Below are 9,931 nucleotides of genomic sequence, written 5' to 3'. Positions count from 1 at the left end.
TTAAATTTTTATGAAATTTAGAAATGCTATGGATAATTAGTTATAGTATGTGACAATTAGTTTTTGTTAATAGTACCGTTCCTAAAACTATGCTTCTGTGCTTGTCCAAATATCCAAGAATGCATATGTTTACACTGTTCTCGAGTTGAGAAGCCTACTTTAAGTTTAAAAATGTTATATATATATATTTGATATTTTCTGTGTGCATTTTGTTCCACAAATACTCTTTAGATTTTACTAAAACTTTTGTTCACCGCCAACCATAATTTACACGTTAATATACATACATATAATCAGAGTTTTGTGAAATTCTTGTAACATACTAATAGAGTTGGTAGTTTGGTTTGTTTAGACTTACTCTCACCGTACCAGTCATTTACTGCGAGAACCTTAAACAAGTCGTAGCATACAATATTTTTCTTGTTAATCTCTCTGTTTTTGCCGCACTTTCTATTTATAAATTCTTTCACTCTCGCCCTTTAAATAATTGTCATTTTCATTCTAATTTATATTTTATGGTAATCCCTTACCTTCCTAGTGATAATAACTTTATTTACTCGTAAGTCATAGTTTACCCTAACAACTACGCTCATAAATGCAGCCACACTGTCGCTCTTACAGACGCACACAAACACACCCAAAGCTACTTTACATAGTTTTTTTATTATTTATCTTTTAAAGCGCTTAAAAAAGTACTTTAAGTTTTCGTTTAACTATTAGGATCTGGATGGGAACTTAATTTACATCAATTCGAGTGCCATTCTACTCTCTATTCCAATTGCCATTTGATGGCTATGTTGCTGCTGCCGCCTTGTCGTCGGTCTCTCGACGTCTTTGCGTCTTTTGTGTTGGCAGTAAAAGCATTGGTGCTGCATTGCGACACATTTTCGCCACCCGCTCTGGCGCGTGACCTCTTACCATTTGTGACAATTCCATAGTGAATGGCTCTGTTCGTTGGTAGACCGCAAATTTTTCATTCCATAGTTGATTGCTTTGCCACCACTTCCATCGGATGCGTTGACGCAGTTTATAATGCTGTGGCAGCTCAGCTCGATTTTCTTCTGGTTGTTGGTGTTGCTTTTGTTTTTGCTTTTCTGTCGATTGGCTGGGGTGCTCTTGCAGCAGCAATACGGCTAGGAGTGCCAGGAGCAGTAGGAGCGTAGCAGGGGGTGGTTGGACTTGTGGTGTGGCGTGTCCATGATGCATAGCAGCGGGATGTTCACCTGCACAGAAATGACACAAATTGGTTGCAAATAAATTGAAGTGGCTTGCATATTAATGCTCGTAAATAGTTTGAAGAAAAAAGAGTTAACTGCTTAATATTCAAAATGAAAAATAATAATATTCAGAAAATTTAAATTTTCCTGATTTCATAGTGAACGTTAGATATTGCCAAAGTCAGAACCTTTATTTTAAGATGTGTCTTCGAGGGAAGACGGTTCAAGGTTTATAGTAATTTCTTTTTCGTCATCTTAACAACATCGCTCAGTTATTATATTATATATAGCTGATTTTGTTGTTGTAATAACTATTATTCGTAAAAACAGTAAATTACTTGTAATCGATGCTATATATCAATCGATCCATTAAACTAGGTGTTTCGTTAGGATCGGACTTTAGGTAAAGGGAAATTAGATGACTAAATTTTATAGGAACCTTTTATATGCAGAATATTAATGTACATATATAGTATGTTGGCTATGTCCGAGTATAGTCTAGGTAAATAGGATTATATTATACTACTTATTATCGGCTGCTGTGCCATTTGGATGCTATCATGTTTCATCTTGACGTTCAAACCACTTTGTGGTTTCGAAGAAGCTAAAAATGTCTGATATGGTTTTTGCAGACATCAATTCAATGTTTGATGCTTGATGGATTCCATGGTGTTCTGTGTTAGATCTGGGTGCTCACAGATAAAGTGGAATTATGTTATTGTATCGCATACCTATTTTGGACCCATGCTCTCCAAATAGTCAATGCCCTATTATTGTAACAGTTATTCAGAAGATATTTTTCCTGGATCTATTTTATAAGTCGTTAGTTCTTTTCTTATCCTATTGCGGCCATATCTGTTTAGTTATATTGCATTTTGTTGCACTTTTCCATCTGTTATTTGCTAATTGTTGAAATTATATATTGAGCTCTTTCTTAATCGATCCTAACAGGCTTGGTATTAACTCTTCCTCGGATTCGTTAAGAAAAGCTCCTGCATTTGCTAGCTTGTCTGCTTTTTCATTGCCGAAAATATTATATTCCTGTCGAAAATGTTCGGGAACCCAGATCAAGTTTAGGTGAGCTTGTCGTCTAGTGAGCTAAGTGCCTTCTTGTAATTAAGGACTATGCTGAAAATAATCATGAACGACGACAAGCCCACGAGAGCCATCTGACTATCCATGTATATTGTTGCTTTATGTATCGTCTCGTAGTTATTCAATAGAGCCTTGCAAGTTGTGTCTATGCCCAGTACTTCCGCTTGGAAGATGTGTCGTGAATAAGTTTCGTCCGAAGTGTAGTTGGTTTAATGTTTTAACCGAGGGAAGCCGGTTACTAAACAAGTGATCTCGGTTAAAAATTTGAGATAGCAACTGCTTGGAGAGTAGTTCGTTATACCCCTTGACTGGGGCAAAATGTCATCACTGTGAACTTTTGCTTCAGCTTAACAGACACCTGCAGTTGTCCGGAGTGCGATATTCTGAGAAATTGGTTAATCCTTTTCTAAGTCTTTCTTTCAAGTGTTTCTGGCTAGAAATTTGAGAATATTTTTGTCGGCTCTTTATTAAGGTCGTATTCATATTCAAAGCCCAAACTTCTGTTTCGCCGAGAGAAATATTAAAATTTATACTTCTTCATTCATTTAGTAAAAGCAGTCATTGAAGAACCTCCCTATTTGAGAAATCGTTTTCGCACTTTAGGGATGAATATTAATTAAACCCAATATACCAAAGTATTTTTTCATTTAAATAGGAGTTGAAGTTTAGTTGAGTTTATTGGTTAAGAAATTGTTTTTTCTATTTTTTAAACGGCTCAGAAGAAAAATAGAATATTTTTATGAGCAATTTCGCCTTACGTTGATAGAGATTAGACTCAGGTGTTTACAAGAATATGATACGCTTGTTATTTGATTTAGAAGTTTATTGCCTTCGGCACACAAACTTTTTTGGAATGGTCTACAATTAACTATAAATCTCCAAAAACTATATAATTATACTATCCCTACTAAATATAGTATATTTAAGGTCCAGGACAAAAATTTTGCAACGGTTTATAGGGAGGTCTCTCTTAGCAAAAATTTATGCAGTTATTATGATTGTTGTGGACCTTATTAACTGAGACAGCAAAGAGTACTTTTTTTAGCAGTTTCATAGCATTTAACCTTTAAGTCATCTCAGTATTTAAATAATTATACCTGAAACCTCATATAAGTATTAGTTTATAGCGAACATTCGGTATTCCACTCGTGTACATATTAAACTCCTTACTAACGTAGAGTTTATCCCAAATAACTTAAAACTAAACTCACTCCATCAAATACACTACTATAAGAGCTGATCTAAGAACTTGCAGTATGTCAAAAGGCTACACCTTGTGGACCTAACCACACAACCGACTGTTCATAGCTTTTCGACACTTATTATGCATCGGCCATACAACAATTCTTCCAATATCTGCTTATTTTTAATCACACTAATGTCTCACGTTTACGAAATTAGTGCCGAACTCCACCAATTTGCTGAGTAAACTCAAACTCTACACGGACGCCCAGCTCTCGTGAGTTTTACTCTCATACTCAGCTTAATTTACTATTCGCTAATTAATCGACTTTTATGCACATCATGTTTATGAGCCAGCCAAGCAGTCAGCCATTTCGGAGTGAAGGAGTGAAGCGCGTTGAGCAAGCGTTATGCTTTTACTTGAATTACGTGGCCATTTGCATGATTTATGCATGACTTTTACAACATTGACTAGTTTTAGTGCTCGCATACATATTTATATAGCCCTGTAGGGAGGAAGGGGGAATAGGCGAAAGTGTTTAGCAAATATAATTACACACCCGTGTGCTCACACTGCGCTACCCCATTCACTTTCACTTTAAGAGCAATCATTTCCTCAATTTATGTGGCATAAAAGTGGCGCAGTGCGCTATTTGCGCTAATGGCCGTTAACCACCACGCTGGTGTATATGTGTGGTCGCTCTAGGCGCTTCGTCTGGTCTGCGAAAACTGTGGGCTATTAACATTGAGCGCGCTCAAACTAGTTCGACAGCGTTAAACGTTTAACGTACCCCGGAAAGCAGGGAAACTTAACTTTGCCAGTGATGCCTGTAGTTTTTGACATACTCACACTCGGAAACGTGGTCAAACAACTATAATTAATTGCAAAACTTTCATTTACTAAGTTGTTAGATGTTTTGATCATTTTTGATTGCTCCTCTGTGGAAAACTTAACATTAGTTAACGAGAAGCTGATTCCAACAACAAGGAGCAAAAACAATTTGCTTAATCAGTTACTTTTTGCAGACATGTTTTACTTTCTTACATATTTAACTCATATTTCTAATGTAAGGTTTGATATATAATACAATATGATATGATAAAATAATTTTTTTTTCTTTTTTTTGATATGGTGAGGATATGGTGGGTTATATACACAAATTCTCTCAATATAAATCGCAGCCACTTTGATAGATCCTGAAAATATATGTCAACCGAGATATTTCAATCTCCGTATGGGAAAAGTCGGTCAATTGTGGTTTGATCCTACAAATGCGGCGAGAATGACTTTGCTAAGTGCAAGTAGTTCCGAGGGCCTTTTACGGTTCACTTTGGGCCAGAAGGATCTCACAGGTGCACAGGTTGTAGATGTTGATCAGAAATCAAATTTCTAAAATCACTCAAGGCCAGTGGATTCATTTGAAAAACGACTGATCCTCCCTAACAAGCTAATCGGCATATCAGTCATCAATCTCCTGCAATTTCAATGTGAGTTTAAAGCCAGAATAGCATATCGGCTAATGGATTGAATACACCCCTTTCTGAAGAAGGCTACATTACTGCTACCTTAATGACAGCCACCTCCCCCTGAAATACGCTAAAGTGCTCCACCTCCTATGTTCCCTCTTAGCTTGGATTTATACAGAAGAAGCATATCATTCCCAAGACAGCAGAAAAAGAACCGATAGGTGAAGATCTAAATTGTAAGGAACGTAATAAATTGAAGAATTTCAGTGTGTTCAAGGCCGAGGCCTTTCATATGTACAGCTTGCCTATCAACTATGTGTACATCATGTAGAATAGAGTTGAGTGCCATTGTTGGTGTTGTCCTTAGTGTATACCTGTATGATCATTGTCTAGGTAAGAAACCACTTGAATTCCTTTAAATGATCGTTCACCACTAGGATCTAAAGAAAAAGAGAAAGAACGCCTCTTGAGGGGTTCCCTTATTTACAATGGTTCTGTCCTAAATAAGAGTATAAATGATATAGGGGTTCCAATAACCGCCTCTTGCCGTACGCTGTTGAAGATCCCTCCGATATCATGGAAGGTACCCACACCATAATCTTATAAGGACTCTCTTCGGCCATGGCCCTTCCGTATGCAAGACAGTATCGACTGACCGTCCACATATACGTTTTTAATAGATACAAAGACAGGCTGGCAGGACTGAAGTCCTTAGCAGTGACATGAGAGTTTTTCCAGGTCTTCGGAACTACCGCTATTGTAACCTGACTCCAAGCCACCGGAATATGGCCAAAAATGGAGCAGTTCTCTTCGAAAGGGGTTAACCTGCTACATGATATCTTTTTCACCTGAAAAAGCTATGGAGGTATAATTTTGTGCGGCGACAAAACTCTAAAGCAACATACATATGATAAGCTCTGCTCAGCTATGTGCTGTTACGCTGTTTGCCAATTAAGCTATTTATTGCTGGTTTCATATAAAGTTTAATCGCTTAAGTTTGATACCTGGATTCTTACGGATTGTAGAAATAATTGTTTTGATGCCTCAGAGTTGATCTCACCTACATGCTTGTGAACTTAATGAATTGCTATTATTATTGTTGCTGTATGAAAAAGTCCAGAAAACGGTGACCAATAGAAATACATACGTACAAACTCACACACATACTATATAATATGTTAGGCCATATATAGTAGAAATTTCAAATGTTGAATAGCATATAGTAGTCCTAACACGTCCACTAGCAATAAACTAAAACTTGCTTCCAATATTAAAGCACAAGCATAGACTTTTTCGTACTTCGTTCAGCGTATCTACGTAGGCGTGCTTCCAAAACCATAAATCAGCCAATTGGAATATATCAAAACAACTTTCATCACACATAACTTGAGCATATCTGAACATAACTCTGCTAAGGCAGTTAGCAATCGGTGCTCATTGAAAACATGCTGCAGCTATGTAACAGGAATATTGCTTTGCTAACTTTCAGGCAGTTAATCTTTTCAATTTGGCGTTCATACGGAAAGTTGCTTTTGTTTTTTATCTACTCACCATCCACGATGTGCACGCGCACCGATGTAGGATTTGCATTTGACGGCGTACAAGTGTATAGTCCCGAGTCCTGTTGTATGGCCTTTTGCACCAATAATCGGCTGGTAGTGACTACACCCTTCTCAGTTACTAATGATATACCACCGCGTGGCGAATCAAAATTTATGACCTGAAATGGTAAGAATAAGAGGTGTTTCTGTGATAAATTTTTTGGGAAATATTAATTTTCATAAAAGATGTTTAACATTTAAATTGACTATAACTTTGTTGACAAGTGTTGTAAGTTTTGCAAACTGCAATTTAAGCTTGTTCTCACTAATTCATGATAACATTATACCACGAAATGTTATATAAGGCCCATATTATTGATTGTATTGATATAACTTATTGTGTCTGTTAGTGCTGTTGTCGGAGAAAACATACAAAAAAGTAGGGTGCCTATTTTTTAAGCTTTCTATATTAGTGTTAAGATATATATGGGTCTACGTCTTCATATTAAGTGAAGGAATAAATAAGGCCTTAAAATGTTAGCTAGATAATATGACAAATTCTTTTGATAAATATTTGCAGAGTTGTTTAGTGGGCTAAACAAATATCACAAATAATTTTGTAATGATTTTTTTTTTATTCATATGAATTGGGTTCTATTATTGATATGGATTGGGTTATTTGGACTTAAGACTAGTTTTTCATTTTTAGTTAAAGTAAAAAAAAATATGGGATAACGTATCAATCGTGATATCCTTCGTTTATCCATTCGTCTGCCAAGTCTCTCACTAAGGTTTATGTACCATCTAAAAAAATGCCAATGTCAATCTGACATTTTCTTGTATTTTATTGCAAATATTTATAATCACCTTTTATAATTATAGCAAATTTTAATAAATTTGACTGGTTGGATCGTATATATTCTAATAATGAAATGGTAAACCTCACTGAAGAAAAATGTCAAAGAAGCGAGTAAAATAAGGCGTCCTTTGCTGTCTCTATAGGTTTACTTTTGCAGTGCCCTATTGAAAACCAAAATACTAACCCAAATTTCTATACAATTCTTATAAATTTGGCCTTCAGGGAATTTTATTTTTCTGTTTTGGCACAAACATTAATCAAAATGCGTCGAGTTGTTCCTTTGCTATAGCTATGATGCGAGCACGGCAGGCTTTAAAGCGCTAATTCAACTTTTATGAAGTTGTTGTCATTAACAAAGGTGGATAGAGGACTCGCTTAATGGAAATTGTCGCTGATCTCACGACTTTTAACTGAATGCTTTGTGTCACTCGAATAATTGTATTGGTGATGAATCAAACGACATAAAATAATTGTAACTATGTGACATTGTAAACATATGCACAGCCATGGTTCCATTGGAAGTATAAAATTTTAAGCGAACTTTTTGTTTCTATGGTAAACAGCTGCAAAACACGCAATAATTTTACATGTCATGTCACAAGTTAAAAAGGGTTAAATGTATGGATGCAGAAATAACTTCCCGCTATTTTTTTTTCATGAAAATGCATTTTATTGTTATGTTTACAAGTGAATTGCTCGAAGTATTGTCCATCGCTAATCGCAACTTCCATCCTTCTGCGAAAGTTCGAATGCCATTTCTTTCCAAGAACCAAGGCATTTTCGATGTTGTCTTGTGAGTAGAAATGCTTCTTAGTAAGACCACGTGCCGTTGGGGGGTGGAGGCCTAGGACTTCCAATTTCTCTATGACATGGCTTACCGCTTACTCCGAAAGCTGAAGAGCAATCTTACCTTGCGTTTGATATGGATCCTCATCGTCTAATTTTCACTGTCTTCAAAGGCTTTTGGCCTTCCTCCGCCAGCGTTAACATCGTAATCGCGAACTTAGTTGCTCTGTTAATAAATATTAGCACCAAAACGCGTGCAGTTTTAAATCAGAAAAATGTGTTCACCATAAATACATCAATAGCCGCTTAGCAAATAAATTTTACTTAGTGTTTCGCTTGAGGGATTGGAAATTCCCTTGTTTATTATGGTTGTTTTGAAAGTCGTTATGTCTCTTAGTTCTTTTTCACATTACATAATGTCAGTTTATTTTATTTGATGGAGTGTGGTGAGTCTTCCCACTTCCATTAGCTTAAACATTTGAAAGAATTTTTTCCCTTTTGACGTTTGCGTTTTTTTGGTTTGTTTTACTTTTGCTTGCCTACGGTTCGTGCATAGTTGAGTGAGACGCTTATGAAGCGTATAAAACTCAGCGGAACCCTCGTCAAAACGTTTTCACATTTATTTGTCAAGTAAATGCTATATTTTATGACAGTGGGAAATCAAACACTCGTATTTTGAGAACAGTCAGATAAATACATACATATATGTGGATTAGTAAGCGTATATTTATATATATGTACATATACATATGTGAGCGAAGTGGGTTGACCTTTTACTCTGGGTATTATCCTTATTAGCAATTTTTTATAATGATTTTTTTCCGCTTCATATATATACATATGTAAGTATGTAAAGTATATATAACGGAATTTATATACATATCTATGTATATTGTTTTTTTTCATCAGTCATGGTAGTTGTAAGTTTACTTTTAGGATTTAATTTTTTTAGGTTTTTATTGCTTTTAGTAAAAAATTGCTCTTGTCGACAAGTCGAAAATCTTTTGTGTCTTTGTTTTGCACGCAACTTTCACTTACCTCCCGATTGTGTGACCAAATGACTGTGGGCGGCGGTTCTGGGGCGAATTTGACAATACAAGTCAAATTGATTGTTGAACCTTTGTTTATATGTAACTCTGGTCCGCCAATTACTTCTGTTATGGGTTCTGTAAAAAATTCATAGACAAATGTTATTAGTATAATAAAAAAATTGTGGGAGATTATGCAGTAATTATATAAAAAATTCACCAAATTTAAAATATATAGAGATAATTTGGATTTTGCCTTGTTTTAGCGGAGACTAGTACTAATAACTTCAGCGAAAATTTTTACTTGTTAAAAAAGTAAAAGAATTAAGTATAACTCAGATAGTATAATTATTTTGAAAAAAAAAAAAAAAAATTATTTTTTTAAACCTATTTCAGCCAAATAATTTGAGAACAAGCATTTTATATAGCCATCGATATCGAAATATTGTCTGATCTTGGGGACATATGGAATTTAGCAATATACTGGTAAGCTTAGGTTAGGTTTTGAAACTGGTATATGTAGTTCTTTGTGATGCCGTAAAAAGGAAAACTCCTACGTTGGTTCTATGCCTTTCATTGCTGGCTCATCAGCTTTGCAATTTACTGCGATTCTGCTATGGCCCGGCACTCATACCAGTCTTGTCATAAAGACACTCGATGCTATTGTTTGCGAAATTAGGCACTTTTCGACCAACCCTCAACCCATGAATGACTTCAAGGTTAGGGTCGCAGTTCTGCTGTATAACTGAATGGTCA

The 9,931-nt window shown here is 35.7% G+C and overlaps 1 protein-coding gene across 1 annotated transcript in view; it reads right to left on the bottom strand.

Moving 5' to 3' along the window:
• Window positions 1-644: 644 nt before the first annotated feature.
• Window positions 645-9,931, bottom strand: part of LOC108974964 — a 316,781-nt gene continuing 307,494 nt past the window's right edge. Inside the window, exons 8-10 of the mRNA XM_018943101.1 lie at window positions 9,186-9,313; window positions 6,513-6,681; window positions 645-1,223 (exon numbers count right to left, since the gene is read on the bottom strand). Coding sequence (XP_018798646.1) covers window positions 793-1,223; window positions 6,513-6,681; window positions 9,186-9,313 — 728 coding nt within the window. The 3' untranslated portion in view covers window positions 645-792. The remainder of the gene's footprint in view (window positions 1,224-6,512; window positions 6,682-9,185; window positions 9,314-9,931) is intronic.

Source organism: Bactrocera latifrons, unplaced genomic scaffold, assembly GCF_001853355.1.
Source record: "Bactrocera latifrons isolate USDA-ARS-PBARC rearing strain unplaced genomic scaffold, ASM185335v1 scaffold_6, whole genome shotgun sequence".
Taxonomy (NCBI): Eukaryota; Metazoa; Arthropoda; class Insecta; order Diptera; family Tephritidae; genus Bactrocera; species Bactrocera latifrons.
Note: the sequence above shows the minus strand (reverse complement) of the source record. Positions and strands in the feature narration are given on the sequence as shown.